The 20,636-nt window shown below is 44.9% G+C and overlaps 1 protein-coding gene and 1 long non-coding RNA gene across 3 annotated transcripts in view; one reads left to right on the forward strand and one right to left on the reverse strand.

Moving 5' to 3' along the window:
* The window catches only part of LOC135919418 (uncharacterized), a 29,893-nt gene that overhangs the window by 4,545 nt on the left and 4,712 nt on the right, over positions 1-20,636 (forward strand). The gene's annotated exons all lie outside the window — the stretch shown is intronic.
* Positions 8,880-20,636, reverse strand: part of LOC135919417 (unconventional myosin-IXb-like) — an 80,969-nt gene continuing 69,212 nt past the window's right edge. For both annotated transcript variants that reach the window (XM_065453240.1, XM_065453239.1), the window contains exons 37-43: positions 20,107-20,235; positions 19,914-20,019; positions 16,633-16,764; positions 15,835-15,958; positions 14,910-15,025; positions 12,473-12,594; positions 8,880-12,192 (exon numbers count right to left, since the gene is read on the reverse strand). In XM_065453240.1, coding sequence (XP_065309312.1) covers positions 11,993-12,192; positions 12,473-12,594; positions 14,910-15,025; positions 15,835-15,958; positions 16,633-16,764; positions 19,914-20,019; positions 20,107-20,235 — 929 coding nt within the window. In that variant the 3' untranslated portion in view covers positions 8,880-11,992. The remainder of the gene's footprint in view (positions 12,193-12,472; positions 12,595-14,909; positions 15,026-15,834; positions 15,959-16,632; positions 16,765-19,913; positions 20,020-20,106; positions 20,236-20,636) is intronic.

The following is a 20,636-nucleotide window of genomic DNA, read 5'->3' on the forward strand; positions in this document are numbered from 1 at the left end:
ACTTAGTTTTTTTAGCTCAAGCTCCTTCAAAAAGGTGGCGGCACCCTTCCTTTCCCGTTAATTCCTCAGTGCGTCGGTCCTTTCTGTTCTCATCCTCCTTCTACCACGCTTTCACCACATGGATCATCTGAAGCATCCTCTTGGTCAGTTGTACAGTCAACATTTGATTTCTTGGACTTCCGAGGGGCCGAAAAAAAATTGAAAAAAAAACGGGCAGTCTGAAAAAAATTAATGCATGTCTTTAACTGCCTTTAAGGGCTAAAATTACCACAGGCACGTCTCAAAAGCTCTGAAGGCCTGCCAGTACGCTTTTTAGGCATATCAGGGCTTGTACTGTGACAGAAGACGACGTGCACGCATGTGTAATTAAGTAATGTATACTGTGTCCCGCGACAATTGCCCCCTTCCCACGCTTGTTATGCTTCACCGCCTAACAGTAGTATACGAGGCGAAGCTAACTTTCGCAGACTGGCATTAGGCAACGCGCTGTGCTCTGCGAGCTTCGAAGCCAATCGCTAGGATTACAAAGGCGGAGTCGGTGCCATTGGTGATAGCGGCGAATTCTTTCAATGAAAAACACAGCACCGCACGGCAAGAAGCTTAATAGCGAACGTAGAAGCAGCTAGGCCTGACGTTGCCGCGGTGGTGGTTACGGATTTGCGGATTTGCCTGCGAGAGTGCCGGTTCGAGGCGGCGAGATAATCAAAATAGCGGCGGTGGCGGCTTTGATTAATGCCATTTCAGACCTGCAGTCGGGGCAATATACATTGACTATATGGAGTACGTGGTGGTGCCGCAAAACCGTGCAAATTATCGGGCATGTCCGAAAAATCGGGCGTCTAGAAAATCGGTAGTTAACTACTCTGGCAATACATCGTGCCGATGACACGGCGTCAATAATGATTCGTTGCGATTCCTCTGTTACTGGAGCCAGCATTAACACGACTTTCCTTCCCTTTCAATAAAGTTACAGCTAATTTTCCCTGATGGAAGCACAAATTCCCTGAGTTTTCCCTGAGTTTTTTCCAGACTGCTCAAATTCCCTGAGAATTCCCGGTTTTCCCGGTTTTCCCGGTTGGTAGACACCCTGGCTTCCTTGAAACAGGGATGGTTTGTGAGACTTGCATCGGTCATTGCGTACAGTGGCGTAGGCAAAGATATATTCGGGTGGCGGAAGAGGGAACGGGGCGGGTGGGAGGGGGGGGGGGGGGGGGGGGGGGGGGGGGGGGGGTGAGTGCCGGTGTGCCATTCCCTGGCTACGCCACTGATTGCGTATATGATATATCACCGAATAACGCTTGCGACAGCTGACACTAAACGATGGCGTCACCATGTATGGCGTATATAACGCTACATATGTTCCCCGCAAACCCTTCGCGGCGTACATTGTTTCACGTCCGTAGCCTCAGTAGCGCGGTCAAAAGACCCACAGGTATAATGCAGCTTTGGAAAATATCAGCTGATATCAATGCATATACCGTATTTTCGCGATTATAATCACCCCCCGATTATAAGCACCCCCCGATTCTAAGCACCCCCCCCCCTCTATTTTCGCGAAAAGGTTAGGAAAAAAGTTTGCATGCAAATCTAAGCCCCCCCCCCCCCCTTCTTTTTTTGTTAGGAAGAGCGCGTAGCCAAGGTCGCCAAACGCGCTTGCTCACTCTGGAATCATTGCTCGGCGGACCTGCAGGCACGCGATTGATGCTTCTGTTGGACGCGTTTCGCGGCCATCTGACCCCGGAGGTAAAGACAAAGCTTCGGAACATCAATAGCGACGTGGTTGTGATTCCGGGTCGCATGACCTCAGTGTTGCAACCCCTCGACGTTTCAATCAACAAGCCCTTCAAAGCCAATCTCCGACAGGAGTACGAAGAGTGGCTGCGAAACCCTGACCGGAAGAAGACGCCGACGGGAAAGCTGCAGAAAGCGTCCCCATCAACCATCGAAAAGTGGGTTTCGGACGCGTGGAAGAGGGTCCAAGTGGACGTTGTGGTCAAATCATTTAAGAAGTGTTCGATCACAAACAACTTCGACTGAACGGAAGACGACCTGCTGTGGGATACCGAGAGCAGCGATTCAAGCGGTGCGACGAACTCGAGTGGCAGTGATGGTGACTGAGCATCTTGCACAAGCGGTGGGTTCACTGTCTGCACCGATTTTTCTTTTGAATGTTTGCAAAATAAAATGTTATTTCTCGCACCTATCTCGTCGTGATGTTGCAGCGCCAGAAGGGGGGGGGGGGGGGGGTCATTCTAGATTTTTCGAATCTAAGCACCCCCCCTCATTTTGGGCATCGCGATCGTGAAAAAAAGGGGGTGCTTAGAATCGAGTAAATACGGTACTTGACGCTGAAAGGTTACTTAAAATGCAATACTTCAAATTACGAGATATTGTGGCACAAAACACCGAAGTAAGCAACATTTTTTTTTCTTTCTTGCGAGGAACCCGTATGGGTTTCCGTAGCAATTGCTACGATTGGGTGGATGTCTCATTTTCCCTTAAATAACAAAATTAACCTCCAATTCCAAACATGAAATTAGCTCCGTAGTCCACTGTCGAAGCAACCTTGCCTCACCCACGTATCCTTAGTGCCTCCTTTTAATTATTTCCCACACCCCACCCACTTTGTGTATGCTGGCATGCCGGCTGTTGTCTTGCACGATGGGCCTGTCCCGGGGATCCCGGGACAGTTCAAACTTAGTAGGCCCGTGGCGGTGGGTGATGTACATAAGTCCAGACGTGATCTCCAACACAAGCACGCCGTCGTCATCATACCGTTGTCGTCATTCATCATCGTAATTTCGTCGCCTTCACGCCATCGTCTTTGTTTCTGCGTTGTCATTCCGCACTAGTCGTCAACTAACCGTCCTAATTCCATTGCTGTCATGCCTTCGTTGTTATATATGTCGTCGTCATCATGCAGTCGTGGTCGTTTCACCGTCGCAATCCCATTGTCATACCCTTGTCGTAAGCCTGGCACGGGACGTCAACAGATGTTCGATGGATGTCCTGATAAGAGCCGAAAATCCAAGTCCAACATGAAAAGTTCTGTGGACAAACAAGGGACGCCACATTTTGGATCGTTGAGAACAGCTGATAAATTTTATTCCATGGAAATCCTACGAACGTCATTACTAGGATCTCCGACAGCGGACATTGCGGATCGAGGTACATTATTTTCAGTCTTAATGAAACATTTCAATGTTGCTATATGATAATGTACGTAGTGTCACTTGTCCCTTCAAAACGGCTCTGCGACAGTTCCATATACAGCGTGCAAGTCCCCAGACGACACGAAAAGTCCCCATGGACGTCCTAAAAAGATCGACAGGTCCCACATCCAAATACGTCCGGTAGATCTCGCGGCGACGTCCTAGTCGGCAACGTCCGAAAAACGCGTCATCGCATACATGACTGGAATGTGGAATTAGAATGTCAAATATTTTCTGCAAACGCGTACCAGGAGACAGCCCGTCAGGCGGATGTCTGCTTACCAGACGGCGCTCTCTAATTATACGTAAAATTTTGTTATATGCTACTAGGAACGTCCAAGGCATCGCACCCGGACCTTTTTCGGCCCACACAAATGAATAGTCGGCCTCCCACAGGTTCGGATTTTTCGTTTTCTAGAAAAAGAAACAGGTTGTCTGATATGTTCAAATTAAAACACAGAGCTATAATGTCCCCAGTTCATAAGTACATCACACACCGTGTATTTTCCGGTAGCATACACTGACCTTGAAAACTTTAATTAGCTAACTATATCTGACCTATGCCAGGCGGAAGATCTTGAATAATGGAACTGCCCAGTGCACTTATATATGTGCGTGCACCTTCGTTCGCACGCAATGTATCTGATCTTTACATGCGGCAGACACTGTACGTTATGCATTGCATATATTGTTATGCATTGCATCTATATAGATGTAATGTAGATATAGATTTAATGCGTAGCGTTGAGCGTATAAGTGTATACCGCGTGCGCTACGAATGTCCGAATGCCCGCTGCGTTATGGTGACATAGTCGTATGCCGATGCGAATGTCCGTTCACAGCAACATACACAGTAAAGAACAGATTAAAAAAAGCCATCGTCTAAAACCATCATAGGCCATATATCAGCCAAAGAATGTCCCATGAATATCCCATAAACGTCAAATATCTTATTGCTGCACCTGGTGGAACTGCCCAGTGCACTTATGCGCGTGCACCTTCGTTCGCACACAATGTATCTGATCTTTGCATGTGGCAGACACTACGTTATGCATTGCATATTGCGGGGATGCGCGACTCTCACGCGTCCCCCGAGATCTAGTTTTCCAGCATAGCTCGTCTCTTGCAGGGCGGCTTCGCCGCGTGGCCTGGCGCCCGCGGCGGTCGGAGTGGTTGAAGCGCCGTACGAGAGATGGCGCGAGTGTTGCGCTGCTGACACCGCCTACAGGCGGGGCTACTTGGGCGCGTGAAAGGAACGCTCGCCTTCTTTGGCGGCGGCACAGCAAGCAGTGCGGACGTGCCGTGCCGCGCGTGCGCCGATCCATGCTTCTGCGAGACCGTCTCGCGTGGCCGCCTTCGAAGGCGCCACCATTCGCGTGACCGTACACGCGAACGACCAGGCGTTGGGATCCAGCATGGGGCGAACATATTCGCTCGCTATCCGGTAGCGGCGAGTCGGACTTCTAGATTTGTCGCGCGCCAATCGGAATGTTTTGTGGATAGCAACTCGGCTAGCAAGCATTGATCTACGAAAGGCGCAATAAATGCCCTTGTGATTGTTTGCACTACTGTGTTGTCGTTCCTTTGTCCCAAGAGCACGGAGGAGAACCCCACAATATATTGTTATGCATTGCATCTATATAGATGTAATGTAGATATAGATGTAATGCGTAGCGTTCGTCCCATGGATGTTTCAAAGAAACAAAGTGAAGATATTAACAGCCGATGAACATAGGAATGTGCGCGAGCGACGTCTGCAGAAAGTTCAGTCAGGTACCTTTTTTTTCTTTTCTTGGAGGGGAAAGTCCAGTAGATATCCGTAGTATGTCATCTGTATTAGTAGGGATAGCCATTGGACGTCGTAATGTCCATCTTGGATGTCCCACGGATGTTCCTATGATATCTGTGGTCCACTGCGAATTTACGTAATAGTACATATCAGCAGCTTTACACCAAGTAACTAACGCAGACATCGCTTGACTTAGACAACTATCGTGCAATGAATTCCAACAATTTCAAAGTGAAAGCTTCCTTTGACCCCCCGACCTTACGGTTGCTGGCTGCTGCGTTGCACGAGTGGCTGGTCCCGGAGATGTATTGTGCAAACCGTGGCGGCCCGAGGCGGCAGGTGATGTAAGCGCATTAAAGAGTTGAATGCTTTTAAGATGAATGCTTTAATGCTGTAAGCGCACTAGAGTTGAATATTTCACGGTGGTTCTGATGTAAGCGCAGACGCAAGCCCAAACACAAACAAAATTAGGAACAACTAGAGGCTCGAAAAGAGCATCGAAAGAGCCTGAACATCTTTTATACGCAATGAAGAGAGGTTTAGAACGCAATAGCGCTTGCTGACTCGTGTGATACGGGCCTTAAGCAGACTTTATTATCAGTGTGTGCGTGTGTCCATATATAGGTGTATATGTGCCGTTTGTGCATTTCTCTTATCACAGTGCACCATATCCTTCACCCAACACCTGGAGTATATAGCACATCCCAAGACATTAGCCAGGAAAGCATCATCTCTTTTGATGAGTCGTAAACGCGAAGTGGAGCAACTTCGCGGTGGCGATGAGCACCGAGAAGCGCGTGAATGCCTTTGGTTTCTTTTTTGCTTAATAAACGTTTGAAATAACATTTCGACCAGAAATGCAAAGTGCTTGAGCCACGTCGTTACAGAGAGAGTGGAATTGGAACGCGAATGCACGCTTGCTCGTAAACGCGCAGCTATGCGCCATCGATAAGCACACACAGATGAGGCAGCAGACGGAACCGCACTGTGTTGGTTTACGTGTGCAAACCAGCTAAAGTTTTGTTATAACGAAATGGATGGTAACGAACTAATTCATATAACGAAGCAATCATAATTTCCCTCGAAGTTCCAGAAGAAACGAGTGCATTTCAAATCTCGTTGTAAAGAAGGAAACTTTTTCTGCAGATGGATATAACGAACCTTTTTAAGTTTGTGTTAATATTTCCAATCTGGCCGCACGCAACACTGCTGGTAACTTGTCTGATATGCAGCAGTTCAAAACTCCCGCGAGCTGTCTGCTACATGGCAACGCGCCTTTTAAAACGGCACTGCTGCTGCCGACCCGTGCGCTCTCTTGTGCTCTGCGAGTTCTGTACACGCAATACGTTGCACATTTGTCGAATGAAATGCTAAAAGCGAGGGGCACGTGCATACCCGAAATTTGTGTGCTAGGGATCACCATCATATCAAGAGCGCTTTTACGTTTACGGCCGGACGAAGACTTCCCCCAGTGATCTCCAATTACTCCTGTATTGCGCTAGCCGATTCCAAGATGCTTCTACAAATTTCTGTTCATTTACAGCACCTTGTTCTCTGCTGTCCTCGATTGCACTTCCCTTCCCTTGGTACCCATTCTATAACTCTATAATAGACCACCGGTTAACTGCCCTACCCATTACATGGCCGGCCCAACTCTATTTTATTGTGATAGCAAGCGTGCGCCGACAAGGATGGCGAAACGAGAGGCAGTTCGAAGCGATCGCTCCCTGAAGCCAGCATCCTTCATCATGCCAACGTTGTAACTGTTCGCTCACTCGCGCGACGCTGTGCTTGTTAGTAATACTGATGAAACTATGAACCTTACTTCGTGTAGTTGTTTAACACATATTTATATGGCCATCAACACCTAGCCTTTGGGGTGAAACTGAGAGTATTATGTAACTCCACAAAGACAACTCTATCTGCCCTATGCATTACATGGCCTGCCCAACTCCACACCTGTTTGCTCTCTAAACCATATCACCGTCTTCCTGTCTCTTAACGTTGCACCTAACATTGTTATTTCCATCGCTAGTTGTGCAGTCCTAAACTTCTCAAGCTTCTTTGTTAACCTCCAAGTTAACTCCCTCTCCCCCCCCCCCCCCCATATACGTTAGTACCAGTAGAATGCAATGACAGTACAATTCTATTTTCAAGGATAGCGGTAAGCTAACAGTCATGATTACAAAGGTTACGTTCATGGTTCCAAAGATATGTGGCATGAAACGTCGAGCGACAACATTCAACTGGCCTGATATTCGTCTGGCACAGGCACAACTCTACACCTGTAGCATCGCTTCAGTGCTACTTACCTTCAAAAAGAAAAAAGAAATGTCACTTCGGCTCGTCTCGTCCGCAACAATATTCATCATCCATCTTGCAAATAAGGCAACAGCAAGTGCTGTGCACCCTAGGGCACGCCGAAAGGGTGCATTGCAAACTTTTCTTAAAGTATTACACTTATATTAATGGGCACTATGGATATTGCATATCCTTACGTTCACAAGCCAGAACAGCCACCTAGATGTGCTGCCGCTTGAAGCCTGTAATTCGCAATGAGTTAATATCAATGGAGAGGCCACAATAAAGGCTATGCAATAGTAATATCCAATACACGCCTGATGCAACTGCATTAAATCTTCTGTTCTGTCATAGCATTTTACCCAATAAATTGTACACAAGAGCACAACTTATTTCGATTACCTGACCACCAAGGTACCACAAGCTAGATTTAGGTGCACATGCACAGAATGACACACATGCGTGACATGTCTACACAATCTGACACTGGTCTTTAACTGATTGCAACATATCATGTGAGGCTTCATGCTGAAGCATCCAGCCATGCCAGTGAGACTTGAGTATCAGGAACGACTGATCACACGACAATCACACACAAGGTCAACAATACATGGGCACTGTCCAGTGTCCAAAATGCTCTACTCCTGTATATGCAGCAGATGCCCACCATCTGCTTTGGATGTGCCCTGGGACAAAGGCACTTTGCAAAAGTGTTCTTAAAGGTGTAAAATTAAACAGTGATCAAGTTGAAGACTATGAAAGCTGGATTATGGACAACACATTTTATAAGTCACTGATAGCAGTATCTTTATGAAACAGGCCTGCTATATTTAGTTCCATTATGATGTTACGCCACGTGGCAACCCACGCTAAAAAAAAAAGTGCGAATTAGTTTCTAATACGTAGCTTTAGTTTTGCGTACGCTATACTATTGTGTATGCTATAAAATAACGGGTCGTCAATGCACATGCGCAGAACGACCCATAGCATATAAAGTACGCATGCTATTTCTCAGATTTAGCATTAGCGTCGTTGCGTGGTTTGCGGAGCTTGCGTGAAACATGGTGGCGATCCCGACTGCTCGCTTCGAATTGAATTTGGCATTGCTTTTGTAAAATGCACTTCGTTCGTAGCAAATGACTGTGTAAACAGCTGTCGCTTAGTCTCAGGCCGCTTCGACGACAGAGTATTATGGGTAACATTGTGGTGTTTTCGAGATTGCTTCTCGTTTCGAACGAGTCAAAGCCTAATGAGAGAAACATTCAAGATATCAGAACCACCTATCGCTACAGTCGGGAGATAGCCACAACGACAGTATAAGGCCTCTGAGATCCGAAGATCTCGCAGGCCAACTACAACTGTAAAAAACGTGCGCTGTTTAGCGATCGCTACACTATAGCGCATAGCGTACACTGTAAGTTACGAACGCTAAACTAAAACTGTCTGTTCTTGTGTACACTGCTCTCCTCAAGCGCATAAATAAGATGCAAAAGCTTTTTTTTTTCATGTTTAATTTCCAGAAATAAGAATAAAAACACTCACAGGAAACATTTCTTGTACAAAAATCTTGAGCATGATAAATTTACAAAGTCACAGTTTAATGTACAACACCATGAGTAAGCCAGCAGAACAACTCCAACAACGTGTAATGCAACTGCCTGCCTTGCACCCACTTGGCCTCAAAAAGCCTTGCTGCACATTATGCCAATTGCACAAAGTCGCAGTGCCACACACATGCACACACACAAGAAAAAAAAAATATAAAGAGAAGGGCAGCAATGCCATTCCTTCTCTGAATGAATAAAAAGTGGGAAAAAAAAAACCGGGTGAGGCAACACAATAAGATCAAGGCACTTCAATCTGTACAAGCCACAGCACTCGCACACCCAACATTAAACAGACAACACTGGCATAAATAGAGTAGTCATTTCTTCTTTCTTCTTTTTTTTTTGACGCTTCTGGTACATTTGTGCTGTGGCACACTGGGCAGTTCCCAGATTCCATCAGCGCCATACTCATCAAATAAGAGAGACCACAGTCCAGTTCAGTAAATAGCAAGCACCAACTTTGGTATGCACCAGCTGTGCTTACATTCATTTGACACTTGCGAGTACATCAATATAGTTAAATAACAAAAAAATTTAATTTATAAAGAGTGGTCGTATGAATACCTCTTCAAAGGCATAGAACAAAAAAAAAATAAAGAAAGATGTCTGGAAATATGTGTGTGCCACCCTGCTTTATTTAATATGTGCATTTGTAACTTGAAAACTTTGTTGCAGTTCCAACGCTGGCATTCATGTCACATTTGGCATCTTTCACAAGGTCTAAACACATTGTGATCCACAATCGTAAAATGTGTGCGAAGTAGTGGTCAGAAGAACAACAAAAACATAAAGTGGTCATGGCAGATGGACCACATCTGGACGAGCGTTTTGGAATGGAGTGTAGCAGACGGCATTATAGTAGAAGGGCTTCACAATGTAGATGGCTCAACTTTTTTAGATAAGAATCGATAAGATAATAAAAGAATTGCGCGGTAAATGAGTTAAGTGTGCAGAGCAGATTAAGGCCCCTTAAGGCTCCTTAAAATAGATTTCTGACACAGTCACATTTAGAAACTCAAATGCTAAAATGCAATATAACCACGGGGCAGTGAAGAAAATGAATTGCTACAGCATTCGCCACAGTCCACCGAGTCATAAAAATAAAAGCCCGTCCACCAGTAGAGGGAGGGGGGAAGCACATATGACGTTGAGAAGCTTGCAAAATTGCAGATGGTAACAATACATGGACCTTTACAAAACACAGTGTATATGTGGGCAAAAAAAAATGTCACTGACCAAATACAAAACACCAATTCCCGGCAGTTTAAGCGTTATACTGAAACTGGTTTGCCACGGAGTGTTTCACGCGGATGTCACTGACTAGATGAAACATTGCATATAAAGCCGGTTTTGTTCCGTGCGTGTGTTCAGCGCAGTAGTACAACAGAAGATATCGGTGGCAGTTACAGAACATAATACCTCGTGACACTAGAGGAAAAAAAGTGTCGAGCGTATCACAAGCTTGAGACACACACAAATAAGGGGGAGGGGGGAGGGGTGGAGAGACAGAGAGGCTGGCATTCTGCCAGCCAGAGTGGACAGTGGACCATGCCTCCATAAGTGCAGTTTTCAGGGGAAGACATTCATGTTGAGCAGCCACAGTACAAGTTGCCCAAACTAGTACACACGAAGCTACTCTCTCCGGCACCTACCTACCTACCCACTACACTAGTTAGGCAGGTTGACATCATTAAGAATATTCTTTAAGATCAAATGCCTCCCTTTAGGACGAAGTTACATTTGGCCACCATAATAAAGATCAAAAACATCCTCTAAAAACTCAACAGGAAATTGTTATTCCACGAAAGTTAATGCCAAGCGTAATATAAGAATGATGACGGGACGGGACACCTTTGCCACAGAAGACTTTGAGATTTCTCCACAGTGTGCCACTTATGCAAGACAGATGCACACTTTCTTTTTTAGCAGCAATAAACAATGTGGTAAAAGCAGCTGCTTGCAGCATGAGAACTGAGACAAACAAGTGGCAGAGCAAAATGAGGAAACCTGCCCCTCGGAAAAGAAGGGCTCAAAAATACAACGTGTTCAATCCACCATTCACAACATCAAAGTTGACAACATCAAAGGCAAATGAAAACAGCGCTGCACAAACAACTAAATCTGATAGACGGTAAGAAGGACATAATCACAGTGTCCAGAAAGAGACAGGAGGGGAAATATTAAAATGGAAGTGTTCTCTTGGGCTATATAAGCCTGAACAAATGCACATCTGATGGAACATGCTAGCAGGGACAATTTACAGATGAAGACGATCTTCAGGGCATACAAGGTGTTCACTTTGACAAAATAAGCAGTTACAGCAAACCACTGCCATATAGATCTCCTTAAAAAATTAAGTTGCACACAGCCTCTCAAGCTTTCATCTCTGCTAACCACTCTTAGCATACTGCCTCTCACGTGGTGAAGAGTAGTAAAACAAGCACTTGTTCGTATCGGCTGAAATATCAGGCCAACAAGGCCTTGATGCTACACACACGTCAGCCCCACCGCACCAATTTGTGCTTGCAGAACACTGCTGCCACGATGGGCAGAAAGCCAACAGCCACTTCTGTGATCCACATGTCACAAGAGATGCAAAAATGTGGCACACGTGCACACTAGCTTGTTTGTCCATTCCCATATGCAAATCACTTTTGTTTTTGTTTTTTTAGTTCCTGCACAGACAGCTCATTGTAAGTTGCAGAGCAATAGAGGTGAAACAAGTTTCACTTGCTGCTCCACCAAGAAGGCAGGGGATGCCCCATTGTCTCCCAGTCTTTAAATATTGCCCGTGGGAAAAGAAAAATCTATTGTTCCCCACCCAGTCCCCAATCGGCTCATCACAATAAAGCAAATGGAAGAACATGTGCTCCGAGAGCTACTACCTAATCGCTATTCATTTGTCCGTGTCCTTAAAGCTGATCTTACTGCCAGCGCATCCTTAAACATGCGGGACCTTATTCTGCAAACTGCAGACATCACGACCAGATACAGGAATGCTTGTCACAACACTACACTGATGGGGAGCCCCTCAACGGGAACAGTGAAGCACTGCAGCACAGTCCATGGCACATTGATTATACCTACACCATGATGGCCTCGTCATCCACTTCAGTAGGCTTATACAGTGAGACAACACTGGTGTCCGATGCCGAAGCCGACAAGCCTGACACCGAGCCGCCCGAGCCAGTGCCAGGTGGGAAGCGAGCCGGCTGCAAACGGCGCAATGGCGTTGAGACTCGTGTCTTCGGGTGATGCCTCTGGTCGCCTTGAGCCATGGCACCTGGAAGAAAGTGCTCATCGTCATCAGGAACAGCATAACAACACGCATAACAACCCAACAGCCTGTCGGGCACAGAGGCACCGACAGAATGACAGGCTCACACTTGTCTTTTCTCACGCTGCAGTTGCTCGCTACCTTCATCCCTGTTTTGTCCTTCAACTCTATTTGTCCTTGTTAATGCTTGTGACGTCTAAGCCACCACACTGACTTTCTGACCACAACACCAATGAGAGAGAGCAATAAAATTTTCTGCAGCTATATTCTAAAAGCTTACACTCACCAGCATCATCAAAAGGCCGAACATCATCCAGGCTTCCCGCAGCACTGTCCATGTCTGTGCTCAATAGATCATCATCAGATCCACTTAGGGCCAATGTTGGAAGCACTGTAGTCAGCAGCGCCCTGGAGAGAGATGAGGAAGAGTGAATCAGAAGTGACATTCAGAGTGTCTACCAAGTTGACATTTCCAAATTCCCTAAGTTTTCCAGGTTTTTCCTGAGTGCCCTTGCAAAATTCCGTGAGTGACGCAGAGCTTTGTTTTATGTCAAGACGGGCTGACGCCATGTCACTCAATGCTGTCACTCTCCAGTAAGCATGTGAAAAAATAAAAAAAAGAACTACTAACTTCCAGTTTGAATAGTTTTGACTAGTGTATATTCAAAAAGAGAACAGAAGGGAGGGGTTAGTAAAATGCAGAGCAAATAAAATGCCTTCAAAAATATGGTAAAACCCATTGGAAATCGAGTCGAACATTCTCGAATACGAATAAAAAGGAGATGCATACAGAAGCAAATATTTTCGAATATGAGCTATTTCTATCAACTGAAAGCAAGCTCATTAGTATGAGGCCCGAACTTAGTCACAAGTGATATTCTCTCTCAACAGCTGTTAAGTCAGCCTCAACTGTCCTGACATACTCTAAAACCGCACACAATGCCTCGGTGTTATGTTTCACTGCTTTAAAGAGTTTATTTTGGTTTCGATGAGGGGCACCCACATTTCGGCATCAGCCAACAGTTTTGTTTTTTTGAGCTCAAGCTCCTTCGAAGTGGCGGCCACATGCTTCCTTTCCCATTCATTCCTCAATGCGTAGGTCCTTTCTGTTGTTGTGTTCCTTCTGCCATGTGTAAGTCCCACGGACCATTCGAAGCCCCCTCTTGGTCAGTTGTATAGCTAACGTCAGATTTTTCGGACTCCCTAGGGGTCACGAAAACGTCTGAAAAATCGGCCAGTTCGAGAAAAATGAATGCATGTCTTGACTGCCCTTAAGGGCTCAAATTGACGCAGGCACATCCAAAAAAGCTCTGAAGGCCGGCCAGTACACTTATTAGGGATATTGGTGCTCATACTGTGACAGGAGAATGCGGGTACACGTGTGTATATTTAAGGAATACATACTGTGTCCCGTGGCAATTGCTCCTTCTCATGCTTCTTATACTTCACCACAATATGTTTGCGAATGCTTCACCACGTAACGTTGCTGTATGGAGGCGAAGCTGACTTTATGGAACCGGCATTGTGCAACGTACCGTGCTTTCCAAGCTTCAAAGCCAATCGCGAGGACCACAAAGGCGGAGTCGGTGCCATTGCTCACAGCGGTGAATTCTTTCAATGGAAAACACGGCGCCGAGCAGCAAGAAGCTCAACAGCGAAAGTCGAAGCAGCTAGGCCTAGCATTGCCGTAGTGGTTACGGTCGTCAGCGGATCTCCATGTGAGCGCCGGTTCGAGGCAGCGAGGTAATCAAAATGACGGCAGTGGTGGCTTTGATTAATGGCGTTTCGGATTCACGGTTATAGCAAAAAGTCCGGAAAATCAGATGGTGAAGGGTTCTTGCATCTGAAATTCTAGACGTTCTTATACATTGACTCTACGGGGTACTTGGTGGCGCCACGAAGCCACCCGAATTATCGGGCGTCCAGTAAATCAGTCGTTGACTGTACACTGGCAACTACTCCAGTGCATACGGCATCAAAGACGATTCGTTAAAATTGCTCTCTGTTGCTCGAGCCAGCACTGCCACGACTTTCGTTCCCTTTCAATAAAATTACAGCTCGTTTTCCCTGATAGAAGCACAAATGCCTTGAGTTTTCCCCGAGTATTTCCACACTATTAAAATCCCTGAGAATTCCCAGTTCTCCCAGTTTGCCCAGTTTGCTTTCAAATAGTTTCTTTGGGAGGCCTACAAACCAAGACGTAATAGTTTTTAGATGCCTTTAATGCAACAATAAGGCCTAACTTTATAGACTCTGGCTAAACTGAATTGTCCCTTATATGCAAACAAACTCTGTGCAGTGTCAAACAAATCCATAAGTTGGCTTTCCTATGAAGACACTTCGCTAGCATGCTTATGAAGGAAGAAAAAACTTTTTTTTTTATTCTGCCATGGCATGTGCTTCATCCCAAATTTACAATGTTGTGGCAATGCATCCAATATGCCATGCCAACAGTCTTTCGGTAAAAAAAAATGTACCTACACCCATCACTGACGCAACATTACACTTGCAAAACCAATTGCTAGCCATCATTGGCTAGTTTTTTTCTTAGCAGTTCAAGCTTACAAACCCAGCATACAGCACAAACATACAAGAACTCGCTAAAAGCCCCCAACTAGCTCACATGTGCCACCCTGCTACATTAAAACCCAATTGACAACCCAATGAAACAAAGCTTTGGGCAACTAAGCATATTGCAAAAGTGCAGAGAAGGTAGTACACACTTTTCCTTCTCCAGGCTCTCTATCTGCTGTGTAAGTAGAGCCTCTTCCTCTTCATCATCCCGGCTGCTGATTGGTGGAGGAAGCTGGCTGCCATTCGTCTCCACTGCTAGTGACAACTGCAACGTACATTACATACTCTTGTAATAACATGCGCATTAAATCTGTGAAATGTTTGTGTGTCACTTTAAGCAGCAAATGCAAGGGCAGTAAGCTGCAATTCTGACTTTTATTTTTAAGGCCTAGTGCAAATGAGAGAAAAATGAGCGACTACTTGCACTAATTAAACACATGAAACAAAGAAATGAGCAACAAAGCAGCATGGTTCAGTACTCATGTTTAGTACAAAGGTAAATATTTAATATTGTCCCTATCCTTGATAATTTGTGTCCCATGGGTTGGAGCTTATTGCACAAATGCACGAATGAAAGAAAGAGCACCTCAGTGCACTGTGGGTGCATGCGCATGCAGTCAGAACACAGTGGTAGGTACCATTTATGGAAAGCAGCATGTTCACATTGCACAAACAGAAAGGAAAAGAACCATTGAAAGGACAAGCCACAGGGCAGTGGGATAAGAGTTTTGTGATGATACCAATGCTTACATTAATGAACTTCCTGCCAGTAGGCTATACAAATTCAGACATAACAGAAGAGCAAACCAACAGTTAGCCATGTGATACACTACTAAGCACTGTATCAATGCCGGACAAAGATGGCACAACATTTTTCGTGTCACCAGGCTTGACAATGCGCAAGCTTAGGAAAGGCAGGTGCAGACTATGCACAGATAATTTCCAAAAGCCTGCGGCTCACCCTTAAACAAGAATATACACTATATTTCCACCAAGAATCAAGAGCTGAAACAAATTATAGAACATCGACAAAGCCCTTGAGCATCGTGTATAGTAACTGACGACAATACTTACTCTTGAAGAACGCAGTGAACTCAGCCTTGTTACAACAGTGCTGACTGCAGTGTCCAGTGTGTCAATGTCAGCTAAAGTGTTCTGTACTTTCTTCAGCTGTTCCTGGATGATGCACCGGACACAGCTGCAAAGTAACGAGAAAACAAAAAATTCTGTCTCACTACATGCAAAAAAATTACTTAAATAGACAGTAGAGACACACATCCAAAACCAGCTATACATTGCTGCTCATGTGCTACAAACCACATTTTCATGCATAAAATGAGCTTATGTGTATTGAAGGTGACTAGCATTAATAATTTTACTCTACACAAGAGTTATGCCACAAAAATAACGAATACATAACAGCATTTCAGCAAGCTTGTTATCTAGAAAGATTTCTTGATCAGTACATCTGGGAAAGAGAACATTCTCATGATATAACTAGTACAATACCGCTATAAAATCGCAGCACTGTGCTCAGAAACAGAATACTCAGCAGACTGACATACAAAGATGTGACTTTCATATTGGTGTGATGAGGCACAAGTGCCGCATAAATGTTCCAAACAATATTGAAATAATGCAGCCTCAGTGTGTGTCTCCAAGTATTGCATGTCCGAAAAGTGTTGCAATAATGCAAGCACTACAGTGAAGCACTATGGATTACCATAATTCATGTTGCTTCAATTTCTCTGATACGCAAGTGTAAAATGAACATTCCTGCTTTTGAGACCGTGGCATCAGTGCGTGAGCAGTGGTCACTAAGGCGGCCTAAGTGCTACTCTGTCGAAGTTTGCATTACAAGCAAGTGCTCACATGGTCTGCTTGTTGACACAGTCAAGCGTGTCCTGTGCTTGCAGTCGCTTGTTGGTGCGTAAAATGCACGGTGCAAAGACAATGGCCAGTGATTCAGGTGACATGCGGTTGAACTCCTGGTGTTGAGCCACCCTGCATTGCACAAAATCAATGTGTTTGGCATGACGTTGATGCACACACCTTGACCAATCGTGCATCAACCAAAGAAAAGAGCCCAGGCTAACATTATTTTACAAGAGGTGGCCCATGTATCACTCATTTGGCAAGCCAAGTGTCACGTAGCTCGGAAAAATACAGCACTATATCGATTCATGCAAGCATGCATAAGTAGGTCAATGTGGATTTCTTTGCCAAAAAGCCCAACAAAAAATATTTTTAAAAAGTCGCAGTTTTGCCCAAAAGGCAGAGCATCGATTGCCATAGCAAATTCATAGACAGTAATACGAAGCAAGGATAGTAGTTTGATCAGCCGTATCAGCTTGAAAACATTCGCTAACTAACTGAATTAACAATCTTGGTGTCAGCGCTAACATATCACACTTGATTACCAAGGACACTCGCTATCAAAACGCTGGTGTGGGCAAGCAGGGCAGCAGCAGCAGCGAGTGAGGTGACCTTGGTGCTGTCTATCGCTTCAACGCAAGCAGTGGCGAGGAAACAGCATGCACTAAGGTATGAGCCATCTGCAGCTGACTATCAAGATACGGTGGGTGCAACCATGCTCTGCCGAGCAAACAACACAGTTGCTGGAGGAGTAAAAGCTGCACCCCTCCTTCCTCCCATGCTGCCTTCCCATTTTCCTCCGTTTCTCATGTGAGAGCTGCGCTCGTCAGTTCCCCTTGCCCGGTTGGGAAATACGCAGTTGCTACCAGCGCCCAACGCCGCCTCCCCTCCCTCTCATCCCCAAAGGCCTTTCGAGCAATGGACAACGTCGCGTTTGCTCTCCACCTTTCTCCCTCATGCGCGCCAGATTGAGCCACAATTGTTGGCTCTCCTTGTGTGCTTTCACTCGCTCATACAGCCTACAGCGAGCAGTGACGGAGTTATTGCCCTTGAACTTTTTACGGAACATCACGTTGATGGCGACAACAAAAATGTGCCTGGAGTGTCCATATAGTTGTTATCGCAATAATATCTGGGGAGAATGTGCAGATATGTAGCAGTAAGGTATATCTGATATAGTGTCCTGTCACAAAACAGTAGCATTAGGTTAGTGTCCTGTGCTTCCTTTAACCATATTTGTTTTCTCCTTGTGCATCTTCTGTCCAACAGTTTCCTATAATACAACATGCAAAAACTAGCCCTACAAGACTACATGGTAGCTGGGGAGTTAACTGAATGCAGACAAAGGCAGCTAAATGTACACTCCAAAAAGGCCTTCAGTTACTAATATGAATGCGCAACACTGAACTGGCATGAAAAACATGCCACATGAGTAAATGGCAAGGCATTTAAAAAGTGACAGGTCATCATGGACATCACAAGACTCTGTTACGCAAAAACACAAAAATGTTTTGTCTGTAAAATTAAGCACAATTTTGTTTTATAGTGGTGTACATTTGATGCTGATAACCACTCAAAAATTCGACCAGAGCAGATTATTTCCATAGCAGAAATTTTGCCCTCCTGCAATTTCTTAGTCCTATATTGTTGAAGCAAACAGCAGTTGATTGCTCCATATTGAAATACATAGCAGAACATCTAATACACAAATCGATATGCGATTTCTCACAACTGTGGGTAAACTAGCGAAAATCTGTATTATGTACAGCATGACTAACAAAAATAAAAAATAATACCGTAGGCTTCTATTAATTCAAATTAGACAAAACTGACGAGACTGATAGAATAGACAATATGCAAAACATGCAAGTGCAGTTCTCCACACACCTTCTTTGGCACAAGCAAGATGGTGGATGTCAGGCTAGAATTGTAATTGAAGTAACAACATGCGGGTCAATGATATCATTCTTGCCACCATCCATTCCCCGCACCAGGTTTTAACACGAATTTCTCAGCTTTACCAGCGCTACTAGCAGGAATGTGGTCATCTTGCTCAGGATGCGTTAGCTCTGTGGGAAAGCCCACTTACAGACTTTTGCATATTGTCTATTCTTTAGCACGTCTAATTAAACAAGAGGCAAAAAAAAAAAAAACTCACAACACACCGCTGATTCATTTAGCAGTGTTTGCCTGACGTTAACAAGACCCCAAATCTAATTCACCCAGTTTTTATGCATTAAATGTAGGCAGTGAACACAGAAATTACATTAGAGCTCCTAAACACAGCAGAATTATAAGGCACACCAAACTTTTTAACAATAACAATGCAGCATGCCTTCTATGCTAGCAATCGGAAAAACATGGAACCATTGAAGTTTACCTTCACAGAATAGAAATGTATTTATATTTAATGTCCACTGTCATCACTTTTAGACAGCACTTTGTGGACCACATCTTCTGTACAGACCACTGAATGTTTGATATTCCCCATTTATTGAATGTCACTGCAAAAATTGCAAATGGCATGGTGCCCCACGCATACAGACTAACCACATCACTAGTTGGTCCAGCAATGCATGCAATTCTCAGGAACACTGTAAACATGTGATGCGACTTTGTTGACGCTAGCTTAGCACGTAAAAATACTTCTATTTCGAATTAGCTTTTGTAAGCAAAGACTGAAAGCAATTCATCGTCACTGCCACAGGGACTTATGTCCTCTTCTTGTGGTGTTAATGACGATAGGCCTGGCTTTGAATTGTGGAATGCGGTCTCATAATACAATTGCATTGTGCAAGCAACTCCCAAGCAGATTTTCTTGGTGAAAAAAATGGCCATGTTAGGAAAAGGTAAATAAGGCAATCATTATGATTTCCCGTTTTCCCTTGAAGATCTTTTCCGGGAAGCCCGAAAATAGGCATTTTCGGCAGGAGATAACATGTGTTCGACGTGTTCACTGTTTCCTAGCGTTTCCAATGTAGAAATTATTGGGGTGATGGCTGGGGTCACAATTGGGTCAGGCACATTTGTGCCGATCAGTCAAGTTCAAATTGTGAAGGCCAATTTCAGGAATGAAATAAAAAAAGCTTTGTCAAATAGAAATGTACGGCTGCAGGCCGGGACTTCGGCAGGCATCGTATTAACCAAAAATTTTAAATGTACTCTAACAATACTGTACGTGGTGCCAAAATTAAAGCTTCCTGTTTTAATGTTGGCAAAAGTGTGTTAATGATGGTGATGGTCTGAGGAGATGGTGCACATAAACCATGCATCAATACCTTGCAAGATGAAATGCCAGCCTCTCAAAGAGGTCATAATGTGCAGGCGGAAGCTTCTTGGTCTCCATGAAAATAGCCTGTGCTCTTTCCTCAGGGTCTTGGAAATCTAGGCAAGGGTAAGTGAAGACTCAGCGTGAAAAGCAGAAGCTTGGTGGCAGAGATGCTACTATCTTTAGGTCAACAAAACACTCACTTGTGGCCAGAAGAAAGCTCTCGTAAAGCTCGAAAGTCATGAGGGGCTCGGGCATGTCACGAAAGAAAGCCTTTAGTGTTGCTGTCAACACATGGATGGGATAACTATCCAGGTCTACACCTTCAGGATCTGTGAACAAAGGAAGAAGAGGAAGAACAAAACTTTATTTGTATAAAAGACTTCGTTGCCCTTAAAACAGGGCAACACTGTGTGGTGAGGCCCCCATTCCAAGGCACTGCTGGCCGTCGCCATCCTTTCTGCCCTCTGGACCAGCCTGAGCTGGTGCCTGAGGGCAGAGCTGGATACCAATGCCTCCCACCAAAGAGGAGGAATGAAGCAAGCGCAAAGATTTGACACTTCTGCAAGCAACCCCTCGGCATGTTATGCAGTGCAGGCATCACACCTGTCACCTTTTGCTTTCTGCTGGAGACAGGGAATGTTAATCTTTCTCGGCAGAGGACAAATTCGCAGCATCAGATTGCATTTCAGATTGTTTGTTCATCTCGTTTATTTTAACAATTTCTGTGAAT

Source organism: Dermacentor albipictus, chromosome 1, assembly GCF_038994185.2.
Source record: "Dermacentor albipictus isolate Rhodes 1998 colony chromosome 1, USDA_Dalb.pri_finalv2, whole genome shotgun sequence".
NCBI lineage: Eukaryota > Metazoa > Arthropoda > Arachnida > Ixodida > Ixodidae > Dermacentor > Dermacentor albipictus.